This window comes from Ruditapes philippinarum, unplaced genomic scaffold (genome assembly GCF_026571515.1).
Source record: "Ruditapes philippinarum isolate M1 unplaced genomic scaffold, ASM2657151v2 ctg1899_1_1_1_1, whole genome shotgun sequence".
In the NCBI taxonomy this organism is placed as follows: Eukaryota; Metazoa; Mollusca; class Bivalvia; order Venerida; family Veneridae; genus Ruditapes; species Ruditapes philippinarum.
This window is the reverse complement of record NW_026857526.1, coordinates 127,981-153,266: the sequence shown is the minus strand read 5'-3', so window position 1 is coordinate 153,266 and position 25,286 is coordinate 127,981. Positions and strand designations below refer to the sequence as shown.

The following is a 25,286-nucleotide window of genomic DNA, read 5'->3' as shown; positions in this document are numbered from 1 at the left end:
AGGAAGTGGAGGTATATTGCTTTGCATTTGTCTGTCGGTCGGTCTGTCGGTGCGTAGACCAAATGGTTTCTGGGTGATAACTAGAGAACGCTTAGGTCTAGGAACTTCAAACTTGGTATGATGATTGTTCATGACCAGTAGATAACCCCTATTGATTTTGGGGTCAAAGGTCAAGGTCACAGTGACCTTGTAGGTAAAAACGGTTTCCAAGTGATAACTAAAGAACGCTTTGGCCTAGGAACCTCAAACTTGGTATAATGATTGTTCATGACCAGGAGATGACCTCTATTGATTTTGGGGTCAAAGGTCAAGGTCACATTAACCTTGTAGGTAAAAACGGTTTCCGATCAATAACTAAAGCTTACTTAGGCCTAGGAACTTCAAACTTGGTTTGATAATTGTTCATGACCAGCAGATGACCGCTATTGAATTTGGGGTCAAGGGGTCAAAGGTCAAGGTCACATTTACCCTGAAGGTAAAAATGGTTTCCGATCAATAACTAAAGAACGCTTGGGCCTAGGGACTTCAAAGTTGGTTTGATGATTGTTCATGACCAGCAGATGACCTCTATTGAATTTGGGGTCAAGGGTCAAAGGTCAAGGTCACATTAACCTTGTAGGTAAAAACGGTTTCTGATCAATAATTAAAGCACACTTTGGCCTAGGAACTTCAAAGTTGGTTTGATGATTGTTCATGACCAGCAGATGACCGTTATTGATTTTTGGGTCAAGGGGTCAAAGGTCAAGGTCATATTTACCCTGTAGGTAAAAATGTTTTCAGATCAATAATTAAAGAATACTTTGGCCGAGGAACTTCAAACTTGGTTTGACGATTGTTCATAACCATCAGATGACCCCTATCGATTTTGGGGTCAAGGGGTCAGAGGTCAAGGTCACATTAACCTTGTAGGTAAAAACAGTTTCCGATCAATAACTATAGTAAGCTTAGGCCTAGGAACTTCAAAGTTGGTATGATGATTGTTCATGACCAGCAGATGACTATTGATTTAAGGGTCAAAGGTCAAGGTCACATTGACCCTGTAGGTAGAAACGGTTTCTGATCAATAACTAAAGAACGCTTAGGCCTAGGAACTTCTAACTTAGTATGATGATTGTTCATGACCAGCAGATGACGCTATTGATTTTGGGTTCATGGGGTCAAAGGTCAAGGTCACATTTACCTTGTAGATTAAAACAGTTTCCGATCAATATCTAAAGAATGCTTAGGTCTAGGAACTTCAAACTTGGTATGATGATTGTTCATGACCAGCTGATGACACCTATTGATTTTGGGGTCAAGGTCACATTGACCTTGTATGTAAAAACGGTTTCCGATCAATAACTTGACAACCCATGGGCTGTTGGCCCTCAAACTTGGTAGGTGCATTGGACTTGACCAGTAGATGACCCCTATTATTTTGGGGTCAAAGATCAAGGGTTTTGCATTGAAACAGTTTTCTATCAATAACTTGACAAGCTATGGGCTTTTGGCCCTCAAATTTTGAAGGTGCATTGGTATTTGCCAGTAGATGACCCCTATTGATTTTGGGGTCAGGGAAACAAAGGTCAAGGTTGCATTGACCTTGTATTTCAAAACAGTTTTCTATCAATAACTGGACAACCCATGGACCCTTGACCTTCAAGCTTTACAGATGCATTGCTTTTGGTCAGAAGATGACCTCAATGGATTTTTTGGTGTTAAGGGGTCAGAGGTCAAGACCACATTGACCTTATAGGTAACAACGCTTTCTGATCAATATCCCAACTCATGGGCCCTTTACCTTCAAACTTCACAGGTGCATTGGTCTTAGACAGTAGATAACCCCTATTGATTTCAGGGTCAAAGGTCAATGTCATTTTGACCTTGTATGTAAAAATTGTTGCCTTGGTTGATATTTTTTATTAAACTAAAAATCCTTTTAGTATACACATTTCAAGGTCTTTTGTAATATAACAACTTGGCTGTCGTTAATGAGGCCTACATGATTCATAAAATTTATGCATATATTATTTGGTAAGATTTGAAATAACTTTGTCATAAAATTGCTGCACACAACCTTTGCGGTAACAAATACCTAGTGACTAGTCATAACCAGTAATTAATCCTTATTGATTTTTTGGTCACTAGGTCAAAAGTCAGTCATAATAATCTGATCACATGACTAATTGGCTGCCGATAGGGGGCATACATGTTTTACAAACATATCTTGTTTACTTTTGTGATAAATAAATGTTTCATTAAATTTTAATTGAATTACTTATTAACATCTTACCCTTTTTTATCACAGTGATTTTGGGTCGGCTCCTCTGATCAATGAACTTACAGCGTTATGGGAACAGTTTCTGGAGTCTATATCTTCCAACATACGAGACTATCTAAGTTTGGAACATCTTGGTCTTATACTGAAACATCTTGCTCGAAAAGGTATGATAATGGGTCAATTAAAATGGCCATGGCGCTTGATCCTTTAGATAAGCTTTTGATACAAGCAGAGTAACATGAACTGTCAATTGACAAAAGAGCTATTATTATAATTCACATTTGATATATTTTTGGTGTAAGAAAGTATTATATTACAGACAAAAGTCTTCAGCTCTCTGTTTCATAATTTGTTATGGTTTTTCTTTAATTACCAAATTATTAGTTACTTAACAAATTGCTATGTAATGTCATCACCAAGGGCTGGCTGTTTTTATGTGTATAAATTTATTACATTGCTTTTTAGTTTTAAAGCATGATTTTTAAAATAATTTCATTTTTATACAAACTATCAAAACAATTAAACTTCAATTTAAGTTTGTGCAGGTATCTACCTTTGTAAAACAGTTCTTGAAATATGTTCCTGATATCCAAAAGTATTGTCATTAATATTTTATAGAAAAAAATTCAATTTGATATACATGTATCTGAATCTATTTGTAATGGTTCTTTAACATAATTTTAGAAATATAATTTTATAAACATATGTACATTTGTATAAGTCAACATATTGACAAACCCCGCATATGGCACCTATGTCTGTGACATCTAAAAGGACAAAGTTTTTTTACTCCCTTTCAAAGTAGTTTCCTTGGTTTCCAACACAGCGCTGATATCTGTTTACCCATTTATGAAAAACATTTAAATACCTGCTGAATAAGAGACAGAGACAGTGACTTTACTTCTGGATCAATATACTTACACTCATCCTAAATGTAATAAGTAATTGTAATATTGAGGGCAGTTTTATGTCATTATTTCACAGATACCAATCTAATATCCAGATCGTTACCTCTTGGATACAATGAAGGTGAACCTAATCTTATTATGTGTCCCTCAGGTAAGCTATAATTTGTCCTTTGTAAAGTTAAATATGATAAAAGCAGCTTTAAAATTGGATTTGTTAGCTCCTAGCAAGTATTTGTGTATAAAAATTCATAACAAGAACTTAGGTTGTGTGTAAAATAGGTATTCAGATATTTTAGATAAGTTGATTTATGTCAAAGAGATACAGACATGTCCCCAATGGGAGGCATAGGCCTTGAGACTAGACCGTATGCTAGAGAATGTCTTTGGTGTGTAGGTTTGTCATGATTAGTAGATAATCATTAATGATTGATTTATGGTATGACCAGCAGATCACCCCTATTGATTTTGAGGTCTTTGGGTCAATGTCAGGGTCACAGTAGAAATTTTTGTCCAATCAATAACTTGAGGAAAAGATAAGCTTTGGTTTGTTTAACTTGGTAGGGATATTGGCCTATGGACAATAGATTACTCCTGCTGATTTAAAGGTAATATGGTCAAGGTCATGGTGATATTGGATGTAAATCTTTGTCAGATCAATATATCTAGAGTTTTCTGAGTTATAGGGATATGACATTTATAACATGTAGTTGCAATATTATTTCAATATGATTAATTGTTAACTTAAATTAATTTCTTGATTCTGCAAAGAAAGCATAGAAAAGGACTAATCATTTTTCTCCACGTAGTTTTGTTATACTTTTATGCTCAAGATTTGCAATCTTTTCTTTGAAAAATACCAAAGCAATTTTAAGGCCAAAATAGCAGATGTTATTCCCAACATTGCCAAGACCTTTAGCAAGGATTTTTCAATTTAACTGTCCAAGTAGGACTGTGCATTTGCCAGAGGTTTTACATTACAAACCTCAAAGTCCTTGCTGTTTCTCTGGGATGGTTGATGGTTAATTATGTTTTTACAATAATTGTCTGACTTATATTACCTTTATATACTTCAGAAGATGTATTGATGACAACACTATCTATATATATGATGGACAGAGATCAACCTCTACCACAGTCTGATGAAATACTCTTGTGTACACCTAACACAACAAAAGATGAAGTAAGTGTCAAGTATATTTTAAATTTAGCAAATTTCTTTAAAACATCATGGCTTAACTGTATTGGCATTTACCAATAAAAGGATATGTAAGGGGTTCAAATTTACTGAAAAACGTTGCTTTGTGCAGATTATGTACTGTTCTTGTGATATTCAAAATTCATGTTAAGGCCAGAAAAAATTGAAGAATAATTCATTATAGTTATGTTTATTTTGTTAGAATATTGTTGTTGTAACAAGGTATAGTGTTCAAGTGTAGTGCTTTTGAAGCTGTTAAGGCACCTGTGTGACAATGTTTTCCTATACTTTATGTATTAATCTCAAGCCTCACACATTTCATAGTTCATCATTAAATTTTGTGTAATCCAGGTTGATATATTTTGGAGGAGGGCAATATTTGATGGAGGAAGAAAGATTCACTGTCTGGTAAATGCTGATATGTTAGATTATGATGTCAGTGAAGCTGCAGAGAGATGTCTCGAGGAATATCTGCTGGAAGTTTATCAACAAGGTTAGTTACTGTTAACAGTAATGTTAAGAGTTGTGACCCATACATAAACAACTGCATTCAGTTGAATTGAAAAACCATGGTTGTATAAATTTCACATTCAACACTTATTCATACTGATCAGTAACATAAAAAAACACTAGAAATAAAACTTAACGATAAAATGTTATTAGAATCATAAATAAAATATTATTATTAACATAAGTCAATATCTATATTTACAGAGTTGAAATATCGTTTGTTGGTGATCTGTGGTTCAGACAATGAGTACAGATCTACCATTGTGTCATCACTGGACAAGTTTAAGAGACAACCATTACCAGCAAACACTTCTCATTTACGAGACTACCTGGCTAATAAACTAATTGTACAGGAACATGATATAGTAGGTGTTAGACCAGCAGCTTGTGTTGATAGACAGAGGTAAATTGACATAAAATAATTAACTTTTTATGAAGAATTCTAGTTTTATTATTCCTAGTTAAGCTTTTGCTAAATACAAGGTCAAAGAACAAAAGTTCTATAGGTCATGTCCTTGAGTTAAAAATGGCAATGCCTTTGGGGTCACTTAGTTTTCATAGACTTGTAAAGTAAAAATCCTCTCTGAATGTACAGTTAATGCCAAGAGTTTAGATATTGGTCATGTAGCATCACCTTTTGTTCCTTTGTAGAATTTGTATGCATCGTGCCACAGGGGTGAAAAAATTGGTTCTTGCCCTGAGGGTCACTTAGTTCATATACACTTTAGTAGTAAAAACCAAAATTAGGTTTTCTGGTGTAAAATAACAAAGTCAAGAGCTTTGATATTTGTCATAAAGAATTTCTGTCAGATATCTAGAAATCATTTAAAAATTATGATGCTTTGGTAAAAAATGACAAACCCAATATGACTTCATTACTGAAATTGTAACCTTTTCTAGAAATGTATCTCAGATGAACGATCCAAGGTCATCATGGCCCTCTTGTTTTAGGTCTACAGTACGAGTGATCAAATCATGGAGAGCTGGTGTAGGCAAGACATTGTTTAAACATAGAAGAGAAGAAGAACTGTCACGTCTAAACAGAGGACCAGTTAAATCAGACACAGTGTCTATACCACTACAAGAGAAAACAATTGATCTACATTATGTGATAGAGAGACTTCTAGAACACACAACACATCCAGGGGAGATTACTGCCAGACTCTTCCATATTGATGTAGCACATGAGGTAGTTTATGATCATGATTGTATATTCTTCACTTTTAAGTTAGGGAAAAATGAAATTAAAATGGTTTCTATGCAGGCCATGTCATTAAAATCTTTGCTGTCTAGCATGTAACATTTTTCCTTCTCCTATATGGTAGAGATATTGATGTCTATATTGTTTATGCAATTAAATGTATTCAGTTATTTTACAGACTACATGGACAATGAAAACTATAAGAGGTAATATGCTCTGTCAACGAAATGTATGTAAAAAAATTCTGAGGTCCTGGAATTTAGTTCATAATTCAGTAGATTTCTTTGAAGTAAAATTTACACAAATATTAGTATAATGTAAACATGTAATGTAATGTAAAGATATATTTTCTGTCAACAGGTAGAGAATGGTGTAGATTACCTACTGTTTAACTTGCTAGTACTGGGATGTTTGACAGACAAGACTGGCTTTGTATGGAGGAAATCCCCCACTGATATCTACCTGATTGAAACCATGCCTTTAATGATGCATGCTATGGATAAAAGGGTAACTTACTGTTTCAACAATATATTTAAAATATTTTATAAGATATTTGTTAAGATTTTGTCAAGCTGGAAAAGTAAGCGAAATAAGAAAATATCTATTGAAACTTAAAATTCAGGGCCAACTGAGAAACTGCTGATGCAAATTGGTATGAATAATTTTTGGCTAAAATGAATTTAATCAAATAAAATTCATGTCTAATACAAGGAAGCTACAGGACAGGGTCAACGAAGGATTTACTTGACTTTGAATGTAACGAATTTCTGTATAAAACAAAAAAATACTCATTAATTTCATTTCTCATGAAATTTACTATAATTGAAAACTATGATGATACTACATCACCTGATATTGAATGACAGGATATAATATAGTATAATGATACTGAATTTCACACAGTAATAACTACATAACAAGAATTTGAATGTATGACTTACTGGGCCATAAGGAAGCACTATCTCATTCCCTTTTGCTCATCTTTACAGGGAGCAGATTTACAGTATGTACATCCTATGTTAAATGTGTTACCAGATCTGACCTGTAGATCACCACAGGACAGCTTGCAGATATATGATGGTGTTGAACTTCATGGTACATATTTATTTTGTCTAATCTTATTTTGTTGACTCCATCCTTTTGGTAAGGGGGAAGTGGTGTGCTTTTAAGTTATCTTGGCCAACATACTAGAAATAACTTCATTATCTTATTTTGCAATACATGTATTTATTATGATTCTTTTGTTGAAAATCAAAGAAAATAAATATTTTATACATATTTACAGACAGCTAAAAGGATGAGACTGTAAAGTTGTAGTCATCTTTGAAAATCATTTTACAGCCTAATAATGCATCTGTCTTTAATATTGAAACAAACGCTTATAAAGAAATGTTTATTTGATGTCAAATTGAACTCATTACAAGTACATGTTCTTGTCTTTAAAAGGACTTCACTGAGGTTTTTTTTTACGTGATGGGACTAAAAATAATGTTTCGAGATTTTATTTAATCCATTTGATGTAGGTCTTGATCAATAACTTGTGTGCAAAATTTCAGATCATTCCCTCAATCTGTTTTTTTTTAAAAAAGTAATTTTTATTGTAAAAATTACCTATAACTGAAAAGTGTTGCAACGCTTTTCACTCAAATCAGACTAAGAATAACATCAATATATTTCAGGGTATATTTCTTAATATTCTTGATGTGTTGATGTTAAACTCATACAAACAATTGTTGAACCAGAGTCATTGTTTTTAAAGCTTTCTACTGTACAATGAACAATATTATATAAAACAATTTATTTTTATGATAAAAGATAGGCTGCACTTAATAGATACAAAAAAGGAACAAAGGAAATTGTATTAAACTTTGTGCTTGAAATATTTAGATTACAACGACTCTGATCAGTTATTTGATGAGCAACAGTTTAGAAGCCCAGTATTCCAGCGTACATTCCAGTACTTACTGAGACTAGATCAAGGGAGACAACTTGATGATGTCAAGCCAGACAATCCAGAAGGTCATCCACAGGCATGCCTTCAAACGTTACTAAGGTTATCTTTTTTTTCTTTGATTGATTTTCTGTAGAACCATCTAGTACTGCAAACTATTTGAAACATTTTAAGGAATGTACTTAAGGTTTTCTCAAAAGCTTTATATAATTATGTATGCCTATCACAATGATATTATTATTAACTATTATTATCCCATGCCGATGGAATCGGGAGGGGGATATAGTTTTGGCGTTGTCCGTCCGAATTTCGTTTCCGGAGTAGTTCTCTGCAACTACTGGCTGGAATTCAACAAAACTTTATGGGAATCATCAATATCAAGAGATGATGCGCATATCGTCCGCTTGTTCCGGTCAGACACTTTAACTCAGAGTTATGGCCCTTGATTAGTTATGTAGTATGCATATAGAGTAAAAATCGTTTCCGGAGTAGTTCTCTGCAACTACTAGCTGGAATTCAACGAAACTTTATGGGAATCATCAATACCAAGAGGAGATGCGCATATCGTCGGCTTGTTCCGGTCAGACACTTTAACTCTGAGTTATGGCCCTTGATTAGTTGTGCAGTATACATATGGAGTATAAATCGTTTCCGCGCTACTTCTCTGCAACTACTGGCTGGAATTCAATGAAACTTTATGGGAACCTTCAATACCAAGAGGAGATGCGCATATCGTCGGCTTGTTTGGGTCAAACACTCTAACTCAGAGTTATGGCCCTTGATTAGTTATGCAATATGCATATGGAGTAAAAATTGTTTCCGGAGTAGTTCTCTGCAACTACTGGCTGGAATTCAACGAAACTTTATGGGAATCATCAATATCAAGAGGAGATGCGCATATCGTCGGCTTGTTCCAGTCAGACCCTTTAACTCAGAGTTATGGCCCTTGATTAGTTATGTAGTATGCATATGGAGTAAAAATCGTTTCCGGAGTAGTTCTCTGCAACTACTGGCTGGAATTCAACGAAACTTTATGGGAACCTTTAATACCAAGAGGAGATGGGCATATCGTCGGCTTGTTCCGGTCAGACACTTTAACTCAGAGTTATGGCCCTTGATAAGTTATGCAGTATGCATATGGAGTAAAAATCGTTTCCGCGCTACTTCTCTGCAACTACTGGCTGGAATTCAACGGAACTTTATGGGAACCTTCAATACCAAGAGGAGATGCGCATATCGTCGGCTTGTTCCGGTCAGACACTTTAACTCAGAGTTATGGCCCTTGATTAGTTATGCAGTATCCATATAGAAAACTATTTGTTTCCTCGCTACTTCTCTGCTACTACTGGCTGGAATTCAATGAAACTTTATGGGATACTAAGAGGAGATGTGCATATAGTCGCCTTGTTCCGGTCAGATACTTATAACTCAGATTTATGGCCCTTGATTAGTTATGTAGTATGCATACATCTCATTGGCATTTCCAGATTTTACTTATTTAACACAAAGTTATGGCTCTGTTATTGCCCTGAACATTTATCAAGTTCAAAGAATATTACTGTTTATGCCATGATTAATATATAAATAAAAGCCTTATGTCTTCAGTTGTTGTGTTAATAATAACCAGTACTCAGCGGGGGATATAAATTCAACGAATTTGCTTGTTACTTATATTTCTTTGTGCAAAATAAACCTATTTAGTTCTGTCTAACAGCCTTTTTAAATTTGTTTTAGATAAAAAAAGCAAAAAACACTAAATGTTATAAAAATGCTACAAATACAGGATTATATGTATATGTATATCGATTTTACTTATTCTAAAATTTATTTCAGACAAATTTTACAGTGACTTTCAAGCTTTATTGATGGACAGGGACCTTAGGTGTTCTGAAGCGCATTTGATTTGTTTCATCCTGAATAAACCCATTCATATTACACATGAAACAGTTTAAACACATGAAGTAAAAATATAATTTCTAGAATTAGAAATCTAAACTTAAGGTTTATAATGACTTCTTTACCCATTATCATTACATTACCTAATTCCAGACATTGTGGATTAGAAGATCCATCTTGGTCGGAGCTTCATCATTTTGTTTGGTTTCTGAATACACAGCTGGTAGATTTTGAGAATAACATGTTTGTTAGTGCAGCTGCTGCAGAAGATCTTCCTGGATTCTCCAAATTTGTCCTCAGATTCCTCATTCAGATGTCTAGGGTAAGAAAAGAAAACAGATTTTTGTTAATTATTTGTTTGTTGTTGAGTGTTAATGAACATTTTGTAAATTCATTGACCTACTTTCGGGTATCCACTTGCTACTTGTTTTTTTTATATAAAAAAAGAGTCACAGATATTGTGTTTCGAAAGAGTAGTATAAATTTTGGATACAGGAGAAACTTTACATGTGACGATTTAAAAATTCTTTAAAATTATCTCTAGGCGTTTATTTTGACATATATGGGGAACTTAAAGGTAATTTCTGATGGATATTTATAGAAATTTCATTGGGCCACCTAAGTTATTTATCAAACATGCGAAAGGAAATGATAAAACTGAAAGAAATTAAGGCAGAACCTAAACATATTTTGACTTTCAGCAGTTCACTCACTTAATAATACTGCACATATTTTTAGCTCACCTGTCACAAAGTGACAGGGTGAGCTTTTGTGATCGCTTTTCGTCCGGCGTCCGTCCGGCGTCCGTCCGTAAACTTTTACTTTAAATGACATCTCCTCATAAACCACTAAGCCAATTTCATCCAAACTTCACAGGAATGTTCCTTTGGTGGTCACCTTTAAAAATTGTTCAAAGAATTTAATTCCATGCAGAACTCTGGTTGCCATGGCAACCGAAAGAAAAAACTTTAAATATCTTTTTTTTAAAAAACCATAAGAGCTAGAGCTTAGATATTTGGCATGAAACATCTTCTAGTGAGTGTCTACCAAGTTTGTTCAAATAAAAGCCCTGGGGTCAAAATTGGCCCCGCCCCCGGGGGTCATTGATTTTCCCTATATGCATATAGTAAAAAATTAAAAAATCTTCTTTTAAAGAACCCAAAGAGCTAAAGCTAAGATATTTAGCATGAAACATGTTCTAATGGGTGTCTACCAAGTTTGTTCAAATAAAAGCCCTGGGGTCAAAATTGGCCCCGCCCCGGGGGGGTCATTGATTTTCCCTATATGCATATAGTAAAAACTTAAAAAATCTTCTTTCAAAAAACTCAAAGAGCTATGGCTAAGATATTGAGCATCAAACATGTTCTAATAGATGTCTACCAAGTTTGTTCAAATAAAAGCCCTTGGGTCAAAATTGGCCCTGCCCGGGGGGTCATTGATTTTCCCTATATGCATATAGTAAAACCTTAAAAAATCTTCTTTAAAAGAACCAAAAGACCTATAGCTCAGATATTTAGCATGAAACATCCTCTAATGGGTGTCTACCAAGTTTGTTCAAATAAAAGCCCTTGGGTCAAAATTGGCCCTGCCCCAGGGGGTCATTGATTTTCCCTATATGCATATAGTAAAAACTTTAAAAATCTTCTTTTAAAGAACCCAAAGAGCTAGAGCTAAGATATTTAGCATGAAACATGTTCTAATGGATGTCTACCAAGTTTGTTCAAATAAGAGCCCTGGGGTCAAAATTGGCCCTGCCCCGGGGGTCATTGATTTTTCTTATATGTGTATAACAAAAACTTAAAAAATCTTCTTTTAAAAAACTCAAATAGCTAGAGTTTAGATATTAAGCACGAAGCATCTTCTAGTGAGTGTCTACCAAGTTTGTTGTAATAAAAGCCCTGAGGTCAAAATTGGCCCCGCCCCGGTGACATTGATTTTACTTATATGTGTATAGCAAAAACTTAAAAATCTTCTTTGAAAAAACCTGAATAGCTAGAGTTTAGATATTAAGCATGAAACATTTTCTTGTAAGTATCTACAAAGATTGTTCAAATAAAAGCCCTTGGGTCAAAACTGGCCCTGCCCCAGGTGTGTCATTGTTTTTAACTATATGTGTAAAGAAAAAAACTTGACCAGCTAGACCTTAGATGTTTAGCATGAAACATCTTCTAATGGGTGTCTACCAAGTAAAAGCCCTGGGGTTTAAACAAGCCCCGCTCCGGGGGCCTTTATACAGGTGAGCGACTTCAGGGCCATCATGGCCCTCTTGTTTAATGTCACTTTTCATTAGATAATTACAACGTTTATATTATTAGTTATAAAGATCGTTGACAGGTTATATGGCCCTTTATTACCCTTCCAGATTTTTTCCGCCTTTTTGATTGGATATTAATCACCCGAAAGAAATTGATATAACCGAGCCAGACGGGTAATATACACACTAAATTTTCCCCGTTGGGTACCCAACGTTGTAAACGACATGCGCTGAGGTGATGCGAGTACGGTTCGATTTTACGCGGTGTAAATTCCGATTTACAATCACTTTTTAACTGTCAAATGATAAATATTTACCAAAGTAGAGTAATGATACAAATTCCCATCAGTATTGAAAACAAATATGACCTTGTGAAAGCTTGATATTAATTACAAAAAAAGTGCTTTCAATAGACTACTCCTTTTCTCTTGTTTACATTCGTTAGGTACGGGAAAAATACGTCATGTATTTATGTGACGTCATGTTGTGATGAAGAGGTACCCTAAAGGGAATCTTATTTCAACGTTTCATTTGAAACAGCAATGATTTTTTTAAAAAATCGTCTAAACTCGGCAAGGGAAGGGTAATAAAATTATTATTTTGGATTTGGAGTGATGTATGTGGATATATTACCTGCCAAGATAAAATATAATATAATATAATATAATAAGATATAAAATCTTAGCAGGTAATATATCCACATATATCACTCCAAAACCAAAATAACATATAATATAAACGGCTATTTGTAAATATAACGGCTCGGGTTATATTGCAAACAGCTGTTTATATACGGCCATATAACCTGTCAACAATCTTTATAACGAATTTATAATACAGCAAGCATCATTTTTTAGAGAAAAAAGTAAGATTTCTTCATGAATCGACAGCAGCCGTGTATATAAAACTATATAAACATCATGATTATCCAATGAAAAATGACGTTACAAACGTGCAGTATTATAAAGTTTTATATACATGGCTGCTGTTAATTTAATAGAAAATCTCAATTCTTTCTCTAATCAGAAAGTTTGCTGTATTATTGTAAATCTTCCTGACAGGTAATATGACCGTGTATAAACGGTTATTTGCAATATAACCCAAGCCACAATTTCCAAAACAACTGTTTATATACGGCCATTTAACCAGTCAAAAAAATTTATAACTGGTTATAAATATCCCTGACATCTTGTATGGCCATATACTTTATCTTGCATTATATGCAAAACATAAGATGAAACGAGTTTTTATACTGAATCAACAATACAGTGGAGACTAAAAGCTCTTATTTCCATTTTCTACTATTATATAGGATTTTTCTACCCGTTCTTTAAAAATGAGTGAGGAATCTCCTGGTGTAAAACCAAAAGCTCAGTTCAGAGAAGTGCGTATGGATGACGGAGAAGGTGACAATGATGACATTGGTAATGACTTGGAGGCGTATCAGATGAGGAGGACCTGGGAAAGCAGGTAATAAACCAACTAATGATGACTTACATATTTTCTTGTTGTTACTCTTTAACAACATCAATAATATTTGAAGTTTAAATAATTACATGTAGCATTCAAACCATGTTAATCAGTGTTGTGTCCATTACATTTTCATTCTAAAGTTAATCTTGAATAATGGACATGAGTGTCTGTGATGAGCAAAAACAATCTCTGCCCCTCACTAAGGGCGTCATATTGATTTGCTCATGTCAGTAAGTATAATCCATAATGATAGACTTACAAAGCATTGGAATGTGGGGACATCTATTTCATATGAACACATTTCTAGTTTATTATGTTTTTTATTATTTTAGTTGTTAGAAAATAGAACATTTATTGTCTTGAATTATTTTCTCTGTTTCAGTCCACATCCATATCTGTTTTTCAACTCGGATAGATTAACGTTCACTTTCCTTGGATTTTTCATTGACAAAGCCTCTGGAAATTTGATAGATCAACAAACAAAAACTGTTCTAGAAAATGGAATAATGGCTAAAAATTTATATGACTCTCTGGTCAGAAATCATGCTCCAATACAAGAAAACTTTGATGCTCTTCCAAGGTAATTTTGAAATCGTCTTTTATTCATTTTATCTTGCTATCAAAGGATTTCTCTGAATACTTACAGGAACATAGTACAAAGTACTTCTGAGCTTATATTACTATATTGACCACCCAGTCAGCAACAAACATTGAATGTTTGCAGGTTGACTGATAGGTCAGTTTAAGGTCAGTTTAATGCCATGAGGCTTTCAGTGCTGTTACCTATTTTTTAAATATACATGGAAAGATCTTTTTATTGGAATAATTGTGATTTGTGCAGAGTTAGTTGTTTGATAAGTTTATCTTGGAATTAATTTTTTTGCTTGATCCGCTTTTTTTCAGAGATCAGAAAATCACAAAGTTATGCAATGTAATGGGGATAGAATTTCCTCATGATCCTGATGACACCTATGAGTTGACAACTGACAATGTGAAGAAAATCATGGCAATCTATATGAGGTTTAGGTAAGTTGAAATGGGTTTATTAGAACAAAAAAAAAATTCATATCAGGGGAGGGTTAATTATGAAGATGATTTAATTCAAACTGACAATGTTGAGAAAATCAAGACACTTGATGTTAATGCTACATGTTGAGAGGTTGAAGAAAAATGCAATGTAGAAAGTAACGAATGGCAATTTATGTAAATTGACCCTAAAAGTTGGTGAAGGAATACCTCAGGTGCCCATTTGTGAAATATTTCAGGCACAAGCTGATGTAGAAATGTCATGAATAAGAACCTTTTGTGTAGCTCAATGTTAAAAGAATTTGAAGATCAGATTAGGTCTTTAGTATAGATTGTTAATTGTACATACAATATTTGTGTCATTTGATTTGGGATTTTAAAACAACTTTGCAGAATAATAAGTAAGATTAAAAACAAAATCTTGTGAAAAGGTCAAAGATAAAAAAGAAATTCACCAATTTGTTTCTTTTTTAAATCTGGCTGGCCCAAAAAATTTCCCTTATCCATCTAAGTAAATAACTTTGCTGTGTAGTTTTATTTGTCTGGTTGAAATATTTGAATTTATGTTTAACAAATCAATGTCATTGGTTAGGCATACTCTAAATGAATTAACTACTGAATTTCTTTTCCAGATGTGATATACCAGTTATCATTATGGGAGAGACAGGGTGTGGTAAAACAAGATTGGTCAAGTTTATGTGTTCTCTACAACAACCACCTGGTGTTAACATGACAAACATGATCCTTATGAAGGTAATTAGAAACTTCATATATTGGTTATTCTAATGAACCTGTGTTAAGTTTGTCCTTTCGCTTTTTATAAGCTCACCTTTGCGCAAAAAAATGCTCACTTGTGATGACAGTGTTTCCATTGCTCTGCATTATTCAACAACAACTCCCACTATACCACATGGAAATGTTTGACTAAACTTCACAGTAATGATCCTAAGATGGCCCTATATAAAAGTTAAATAAATGGTTTCAGTCTGCTGCATGAGAAAGGTCATACAAGCTGAGACAAAGACCATAAAAATGAAATCTTAAAAAAGTCTTGTTCTCTGAAACTACGTTGCCAAGAGATAAGATATTTCGTATGTAGCAATATCATTTCGTGCTCTATGAAAGTTATATCAATCATGTCCGTGGGATCGAAAATTGCCCACCCAAAGGGTGAGGGTCATTAATTCTTAATATTGAACCCTACATAGAAAAACACATTTTTTGGGGCACAAAAAAGCAGTGCCTAGAGCAAAGATATTTGGTATGTTCCTATAACCTAGTGTTTCTCTATAAGAGTAATATACAGGTAAATCATTATATCAGGTAAAAGGGTCAAAACTTGCCCTGCCCTAAAGATCTTTTACTTTATTTTAGATTTATACAAGTATAGTAAACACCTTTAAAAAAATATCTTCTAGAGCGAAGATATTTGGCATATAGCATAAATTTGTGGTTGTCTACATAAGTCATAAAAATCATGCCCCTGTGATCAAAATTTGTCATGTCCTGGAGATCACTTAGTATACAAAGACTTAATTTATATAAGAATACATTTAAATCTTCTTGTATGATATTGTTATGCCCAACGCTTAGATATTTGGCATGTAGCATTTCCAAGTGGGCATTTAGAAAAATTATATGAATCATGCAGTTTGGGTTAAAAATGGCACACAAAATTTAATGTTCTTACGTCTTGAAAAATTGCGACCCTTTACCTGTTTAGTTATTAGAATAAAATTCTCTTTACTTTCAAAACAATTTTTTAACAATCATGTAAGTTCAAGATTGAAATATTTTATGTCATGTGAAAGGTTCATGGTGGCACAACACACAAAGACATAATCAAGAAAGTTCAAGAGGCAGAAGAAACCGCACAGGAAAACAAAGATGAATATGGAGACCATGTGTACACCGTTCTGTTCTTTGATGAAGCAAACACAACAGAAGCTATTGGACTTATTAAAGAAATCATGTGTGACAAAAGTATGGAGGGAAAGAAACTAAAATTATGTGAAAACCTGAAAATGGTGGCTGCTTGTAACCCGTATAGAAAGTATGAATAACATTTGATCCTTTGAAACATTTTTATCAATTTAGATATATTTATATAGCATTTAAACTTCAGTTACAATCAACTTTATTATTTTCATAAGCTTGCACTTGAAGTCTCTTCACAATTGTTTTTATTGAAATATTTAGATTGGTGAAGGTCAGTTTGTAATGTTGGCAAAGAAGCAAACCCAGTGAGGTCCATTTAAGCAATTTCAATTGCTTGTAATATATAGTGAGATCAACAGAATTTCAGTAACATAAGCATTAAAATTTCTTGAAAAAAAAAATCGTTTGAATTGTAGACATTCAGAAGAGCTAATCAAAAAATTAGAGCAGGCAGGACTTGGTTACCACGTTGATGCTGATGAAACAACAGACAGACTGGGGCGAGTACCAATGAGACGTCTTGTGTACAGGGTCCAGCCTCTACCACAAAGTTTACTGCCACTAGTGTGGGACTTTGGACAACTGAACACGGAAGTGGAAGATCTTTATATTAGACAAATGGTCAGGAGATATGTAAGTTGAGATTGAAATTTATTAGGCTAATACAAATTTTTCCATTGAAAAAAATTTGATGAGTCATAAATGTAATAGCCTGATATAAAAACTTTTTTCCTTGTCTTAAGTTTTAGTCCTGTACCATATAATAAGATTTGAATTATATTGCATTGATGTTTCACACAAAATTGGTGCAAAAAAGAGGATAGTTCCTCATAAGATTGCTGTAAAGACAAAATATCACACAGTTTGATGGTGTGTGAATAAGGCTAAAGACTGTTTTCTTTCCAATCATGTCTTCCAAGGTATTATAAGTTGAAAATTGTTTAAAAATTTTAACTGAATGTTAAAAAGTGACTGTCATTGTTATATATTTTAGATACGTGAAAATAAACTACCTGGGAAAAGAGGATTGATAGAAGTTGTTAGTGCAATCCTTACAGCTTCACAGGATTACATGAGGGCACAAAAGGTAAAATACAACTTAAGATTACATGAGGGCACAAAAGGTAATATACAACATAAGATTACATGAGGGCACATAAGGTAATATACAACATAAGATTACATGAGGGCACAAAAGGTAATATACAACATAAGATTACATGAGGGCACAAAAGGTAATGTACAACATAAGATTACATGAGGGCACAAAAGGTAATATACAACATAAGATTACATGAGGGCACATAAGGTAATATACAACATAAGATTACATGAGGGCACATAAGGTAATATACAACATAAGATTACATGAGGGCACAAAAGGTAACATAAGATTACATGAGGGCACATAAGGTAATATACAACATAAGATTACATGAGGGCACAAAAGGTAATATACAACATAAGATTACATGAGGGCACAAAAGGTAATATACAACATAAGATTACATGAGGGCACATAAGGTAATATACAACATAAGATTACATGAGGGCACAAAAGGTAACATAAGATTACATGAGGGCACATAAGGTAATATACAACATAAGATTACATGAGGGCGCAAAAGTTAATATACAACATAAGATTACATGAAGGAGCAAAAGGTAATATATAACAAATTTGAGATTGCTAAAAAGGTAGCTCTTCCTGAATTTTTTGGCTGGAAATGAAGATGAGGCTAAATTGATAAATGATTTCTATTGGAACATCATGTGTTGCAAATGCTGAAAGTTTATTGGTTACATTTTATCAGGTGTGAAATAATTGATTTTATCTGGCAGGATGAATGTAGTTTTGTGTCACTACGAGATGTTGACAGAGTGTTGACTGTAATGAGCTGGTTTTACCAACAGAGTCAAGGGGAGAGAACTCTGTATGACCTAATGGACGAGAAACTATATGGTGAGGAGGAATCAGCAACTGATGACGAGGATGATGATGAAGATGAAGAGATGTCATTTTTTAGAGATGATGAAGGAGTAAGAGTTATAAATTTGTAACAATGGTTGTCCTTATTTGAAATGTGACTTTTGCAGTGATGTTTTTTTGTAATTTTATTCCCCGGATCAAAGATATACAAGTTGTTTCATTTTTCTAGGCCAGTTGGGCTGAAAAAAATTACGGGCTCAACCAATAATTTTCAGACTCTTACCAAGTTACCTGCATAATAACATGTTTCCTTTCTGGAAATGGAGAATCATTTTCAGTAAAGTGGCTATGATAAATGATGTGGCCTCATGTCAAATAGCAAAGTCAATGCATTTATCATTTCATATTCAAATGAAACACCTCTTTAAGTTTAATATATATTAATTTACAGGGTGACAGAGTAGATGATATTACCCGTTCTCTTATACTAGCACTTGGTGTTTGCTATCATGCCTGTCTGAAAACTAGGCCGCAGTATCGTGCACACGTTGCACCAGAATTTGGTGTACCTTGTCATCTTCCAGGTGGTGCGGATCAAATACAAGAAGAGATTGAATGGTAATTTGATATTGTTTGGCATCTTTGTAAACCTTTTGATTAACAAAGCGAGGTAGATTTTATTTACATTGTGTAAAAAATGCAATAAATAAATTTTAAACGCACACACAAAGTTTGGACAAATTGATCAACTAGAGTTGAAGATATTGGGTGCGTTTCACTAACATACTTAGGGTATCGTTACTCGAGTTTTTTGCGTAAGCAGAACTTATGTATTAATTTGTGTTTCACTAAACTTGCTTAGGTAAGCATTTGTGTAAGTTTCAAATTTAAATGTAAAGTTACACTCATTTATTACTGGCATAAATTGCACCTTCTGTTTAGTGAAACGCAACTAATGTAATTTTACGATTTGCATAAGTCCAAATTTAAGTAAAAAGATACGCAAAACTTACGGAATCTAAGTGAAATGCTTGCCTGATAAATTGATATCTATGTGAGAATTGAATTGTGAAATAGATGTAGCAGAACCATTAACAATGAAGATTTTCAGGGTGAAATAAGTTAATATACAAATTTATTTCTGTTTCTAGCTGTCAAGAAGTTTTCTTAGATCATGTTCATCTGGAGAAGAATATAGCTCGTAACATGGCACTGAGAGAGAATGTTTTCATGATGGTTGTATGTATAGAACTACGTATCCCATTGTTCCTTGTTGGTAAACCTGGAAGTTCTAAATCCCTCTCCAAAACCATTGTATCTGATGCTATGCAAGGAAATGCTGCAAGAGAAGAGCTGTTTAGAGAATTAAAACAGGTAATTTCTCTGTAGTTTTTCTTCCACTAATATCTAAACTCTGTCAGTACACCTTTGATGATTGAGAAAAATTCTTGTATGGAAAGTTTGAACATTGAAGGCCATTTCAAAATCAGAAAAATGGAAAATATTCTTAAATGAGTAAAATTTTAATATATATATAATAAAAGTTAAAATGAAGGTATGTTTACCCTCTTCTCTTTATCTTGGTGTTTGATGTGTTATTCTAAAATCATTGACAGTTTATTTACTAATTAACAGCTTTAAGTAATTTTATTTTTCAGGCCCAGATGGTGTCATTCCAGTGTAGTCCCCTGGCCACACCAGATGGTATAGTTGGTACATTTAGACAATGTGCACAGTTCCAGAAAGACAAAGATTTGGATACATTTGTCTCTATTGTTGTCCTTGATGAAGTAGGATTGGCTGAAGACAGTCCAAGAATGCCACTGAAGGTACACTGCACAAACTAAAATACATCTATATTTTCATCTGTTGTCAGGGCTACAATGCTTTTAACTTAATTGTAAAATTATAAAAGATTGCAAAACACTGGCAGTTTAGCTTGATATAAATAAAGTTTACATGTAGCATGAATGGTTCTTTGATTATTTGGGTACTTGAAAATGTCAGTTTGTTACCAAAATGTGAAGATTGATTGATTCTGTTATTATAATATTTCATTCTAGTTTGACAAAGTTTAGAGAGAAGCTTGTGTGATTTTACCTTAAATATTATATTTTATGTTAGACTTGTACCTACGAGGTAATTTACAAATATTTTGAATGTCATTTAACAACATATTGCTGATGAAATTTTAGTGTAAGTGTTCATTTCAATTTTTTTGTTAGTAAAATAAAATGTTGAATATTTGATATAAAACATTATTCTGTGTTTTATTTACAGACTCTTCACCCTCTCCTTGAAGATGGTTGTCAAGGTGATGAAAAACCAGAAAAATATAAAAAGGTTTGAATACTACTTTCTTTTACTTCATTTTGAATGGATTGTTTCAAATACTTACTCAAATGGAAATTTACTCCAGATTTTCTTCAAAAGCTTATTTTTTTTGGCTGGTACAAGTATATTTTGATATTGTATATATTTAATTTTTGTACTCTTAGTTGAGGAACTTATTGAGTAATATTTTGCTTTTTTTCCACTATCTTTTGTTTTTTTAAAGAAAAAAATAAAAGAGCTTTTAAATGATGTACAAGATCATTATAATGAATACATTCAATGTCGATTAATGTGTTGTTTTATCATAGGTTTTTGGGTAATTTCTGTTCTTATCAGTATGTCTTTAAACTGAGAAAAAGTGATGCTTTTTTCAAGCCTATACCGTAGAACTTCTATGAGTCAAACTTATATTAGTCAATTTTCTCAATACTGTCAAAGTAAAATGAGAGTCCCGAGTTTTACCCCTATATATTCCTTATAAAAACCTATTCGAAATTTTATGTGTCAAATTTTTCGATGTGTCAAAGTTTTTTCATGGTCATATAGAATGAATCGAGTACAATTTACCACAAATAAGTTGAAGTCTTTTGATTTTTTGACACCTTTGATCTAGAGATATTTTTTCACACCTTATCTGGTGGCAAAGACTATTTCCAATCAACTTGGGTGACAGGTGTTAATTACACAGCCGTGTCTGTATGTGTTTAAATGTGTGATAAAATGCTTTAATTGTTACCATGCAAACTGATGTAGTGGTTATTGAAAGTAAACAGTAAGAACTACATGCACTTTCATTGAGACTTTCCGTGACCTGGTGTCGCGTGATAATCACACACCAAATATTTACTAAAAGCTGGTTAAGTTATCGCCCTTTCCTATTGTTACGCGTTCTGTAACTTCCTTGTATACGTCAACAAGTCGAAATTTTGTTATGAAATTGAGACGGATTCATGAGTCGAAGTTCCGATTTGTCGAAGTTTTTACACACATAAGTCCCTTCAACTTCAACTTACCTAGGTTCTACTGTATTTACATTAAACCTACTTAAGTCATTTGACAAAATTATTTGTTATATTACAGGTAGCATTTATTGGTATATCAAACTGGGCGTTGGATCCTGCCAAGATGAACAGAGGAATTCTGGTACAGAGAGAAGTACCTGATATACAGGAACTAGTTGAAAGTGCAATGTATGTTACAATTTTTATTGAAAACAAACATAAATACATAAACAAAACTAATTATAATGCTCTTTATTTACAAAACAGATTAGATGCTATATCAAATAATAATGTCCTGTGACACTCTGCAAACTAAAACTCAACATGGATATTTGATATACAATTGACCTCTGAGACCCGTATTACAAACTTGATGTTAACACTATCTTGAACTTAAACATTCATCACTTTATTGTTAAATGTTCAATGATATTATTCATTTCAGTGGAATTTGTAATACAACAGAAAAGTTAGATAACTTGATCAAACCATTTATACAACCTTTGGCTGATTCCTATCTTGAAATCTTCCAAGAAGCTTCACTGAGTATGAGAGAATTCTATGGACTCCGTGACTTCTACAGGTAAAAATAGCTGAAGTCAAATATTACTCTATATATTGTTGACTTCTTTTCTGCAATTTGTTAAAATGAAAGTAACAGAAGTTTGGTGGTTATACTCCATTGTTGCTCATGCTTGCAATAATATACAGAGAGGCACTGGAAGTTAATCTCAGCCAGTATATAGCTGGTAAATCATTATAAATGACTTTACAGTAACATTCGTTTAATACCCAGTCAAACAATAACAATCACTTTTCTTGAAAGCAAATTTTGTTTTTATTTTGTTATATCCGGAGGCAAACAAATAGTCAGGATCGTGCAGCATCATTATAAGAGGTATATCGTTAGAAGCGATATCGATAAAAGTGGAGTTTACTGTGCTATTTTACTACTACAATAGTAGTAAGTTAGTCATTCAAAAGTATAATATATTAGGAATAAGTGTTATCGAGAAAGTAAGTGGGCTGAGAAAAAAACTGATCACTATCTCCAGCTGCACCATTTTCACATCTATAAAAAAATGATTGGAATGATTATTAACTTCTAGAAAGGATATGTATTAAAATGTTTGTTACAAAGATACTACTTGAAAAGTCACTAAGCAATAATAATTGTTGATTAAGTCAACATAAGTTCTACAATTTAAGACAACCTTTTACAATTTTAGGTAGCTTTGGTTTTTGTTTTATTTCAGTTTGGTTAAAATGGTGTATGGGTTTGTTGAGAAATCAAAACAAAAACCAACTTGGCATGAATTGTTACATTCCATTAAGAGAAACTTTGGTGGACTGGACCAAGTTGATCCTGTAGAAAGTTTCAGAAATCATCTAACTGCGGTCCATTTTGAACAGGAGGTAAAAATGTCTCTTAACCTATTTCTAACATGACCTCACCTTATCAAAAAGTACTCGGAGGAGAACTTTTATGACAGCATATATCGTCCCTGATTTCCTACAGTGTCTTTAAGCAACATCCTGTCTGTAATCACTGAGTAGACTATGACCAAACTTTACAGGAGTAGTCCTTCATGACCTATTACAAACCATTCTGATGCAAAAGTAGGTCACAGAAGTTTTAAATAAACTTGAATAATGAAATCCTGAAAAATTTCTCCTGAAATACTACAGTGTTCAAATATTTGGCATGTAGCATAATTTTTAAAATGTTTATTAACCATGCTACAGAGGTCAAAGTTCGGCTTTGCCTGGCGGTCCCAGGTCCACATAGACTTGTTTAAATTTACTTCTCTGAAACTACATGTACAAATAATAGCATTGCCTATTGCAACTCATCAAATAGTTCCCTGCAAAGAAAACAAAAAAACAATCCATGCCCTATTAGTGTCAAATTAGCCAATCCCTTAGGCCACTTTTTTAACATTATCTTATAAAGGAAATAATCTTTTAAAAATGCACTCCTTAGTAATTACAATGTCCTGAACTTAGAAATTTGTCATGAATCATTGCCTTGTGCACATATGCAAAAGTTACATGAGTTATGGCCATGGGGTTAAAATTTGTTGGCCACAATGTAAGCAATGAATATAATTTGCATTGGAGAAGTATGACCTTTTCTTGCTATTATGGATCTTGGGTGAATATTCAAGGTTTTTTATGAACCTCTTGTGTTTTCCCCCTTTCAATCCTTTTCCAAAAAGACATCCCTACAGGCTCCTGTGGCTGGCTGAGTGTTAAAGTGTTTTCATTTAATCACAGCCACATCGCTGATGTTGGTTCAAAGCCTGTCCGGGCCAATGAACTTTCTCATTAAGAAGCTTCCCTGCCTGGAGTTTATTGTCAGTCAGTGTTTTGATCAATATGCAGGAAGTGATGTAAATGAAATCAATGGTTGGCTAACAGTAAACAATTGGACAGTAACTATCATACTTGTACTGTGTAAATGTTACTTGTAGAAGAAAATACTTATTTTGTACCTTAACATTTTTAAATTTTGAAAACAATTATTTGTTTTGGATGATTGTTAAGCAGTTTAGACATTTTAATATTTCAGCCACAGCCATCTGACCCTGATTGTAGCCCAGCTGGTTTGGTACAAGCATGTCTCTTTGATACAAATAACATGAAAAGGTAAAAGTAAAAGATATTCTGATATTAAGTAATCAAGAGTAAATTTTAGCATTATCTTTTACCAATTGGTGCCAGATGACACCAATTAAGAAACATGCAGAGCCTGGCCAAGACTGTTAATGAAATCACATTTATATGACTGTGTACTTTAAGAAGTCAAATAGAATATTATTAAATACCTGGTAATTAATATTACAGGGAATCAGTCCAAAATTAAAATTGTTTCTATATTTTCATTTTAAGTTATTTGATATTAAGAATCTACATCCCTTAATGCTAGATTTTTATACAATCCCATTTCTGGAAAATTTAGTCTCTGTCCAAAATACTGTTCTTTTAAAGATATATTCTAAATAATGGAAAAATTTATTTTCCTTGGATAGTGAGAGTAGGTACCTGCTACTGTTAACAGAGAATTATGGTACATTAACAATCATACAACAACAGATTCTGTCTAGGAGAGGTGATATCAGACCTATTACCATATTTGGTAGTAGCTTTAGAAGTGACCAGGAATATACACAGGTATGGAACATCAATTTAATATTGACACTTAATTCCCAACTGTTGGTCTTTTAATACCTCCGTTTTCATTAATTTTCTGATCCTTTGGGGATTATTTGACATGGTATACTTGCATTTATTATGGTATTTAATATTAAGTTTTCTTTTTTTATTGTGATGATTATATTTTTTACCTTTATCTCCCTGTTGAAACAATGTTAAACAGTGTTTAATCTTGAGACTTTTGCCAAAGCTT

At 33.3% G+C, this 25,286-nt stretch overlaps 1 protein-coding gene across 1 annotated transcript in view; it reads left to right on the top strand.

Moving 5' to 3' along the window:
• LOC132750079 (E3 ubiquitin-protein ligase rnf213-alpha-like) overlaps nt 1-25,286 on the top strand; it is a 162,222-nt gene that overhangs the window by 111,134 nt on the left and 25,802 nt on the right. Inside the window, exons 25-51 of the mRNA XM_060740016.1 lie at nt 2,288-2,424; nt 3,245-3,319; nt 4,242-4,348; nt 4,715-4,856; nt 5,078-5,276; nt 5,825-6,062; nt 6,435-6,581; nt 7,064-7,169; nt 7,962-8,127; nt 10,075-10,243; nt 13,488-13,645; nt 14,031-14,228; nt 14,552-14,674; nt 15,307-15,427; nt 16,486-16,727; nt 17,029-17,245; nt 17,607-17,699; nt 18,455-18,652; nt 18,994-19,160; nt 19,694-19,916; nt 20,201-20,371; nt 20,823-20,885; nt 21,957-22,066; nt 22,323-22,460; nt 23,134-23,293; nt 24,450-24,526; nt 24,910-25,051. Coding sequence (XP_060595999.1) covers nt 2,288-2,424; nt 3,245-3,319; nt 4,242-4,348; nt 4,715-4,856; nt 5,078-5,276; nt 5,825-6,062; nt 6,435-6,581; nt 7,064-7,169; nt 7,962-8,127; nt 10,075-10,243; nt 13,488-13,645; nt 14,031-14,228; nt 14,552-14,674; nt 15,307-15,427; nt 16,486-16,727; nt 17,029-17,245; nt 17,607-17,699; nt 18,455-18,652; nt 18,994-19,160; nt 19,694-19,916; nt 20,201-20,371; nt 20,823-20,885; nt 21,957-22,066; nt 22,323-22,460; nt 23,134-23,293; nt 24,450-24,526; nt 24,910-25,051 — 4,087 coding nt within the window. The remainder of the gene's footprint in view (nt 1-2,287; nt 2,425-3,244; nt 3,320-4,241; nt 4,349-4,714; nt 4,857-5,077; nt 5,277-5,824; nt 6,063-6,434; nt 6,582-7,063; nt 7,170-7,961; nt 8,128-10,074; nt 10,244-13,487; nt 13,646-14,030; nt 14,229-14,551; nt 14,675-15,306; nt 15,428-16,485; nt 16,728-17,028; nt 17,246-17,606; nt 17,700-18,454; nt 18,653-18,993; nt 19,161-19,693; nt 19,917-20,200; nt 20,372-20,822; nt 20,886-21,956; nt 22,067-22,322; nt 22,461-23,133; nt 23,294-24,449; nt 24,527-24,909; nt 25,052-25,286) is intronic.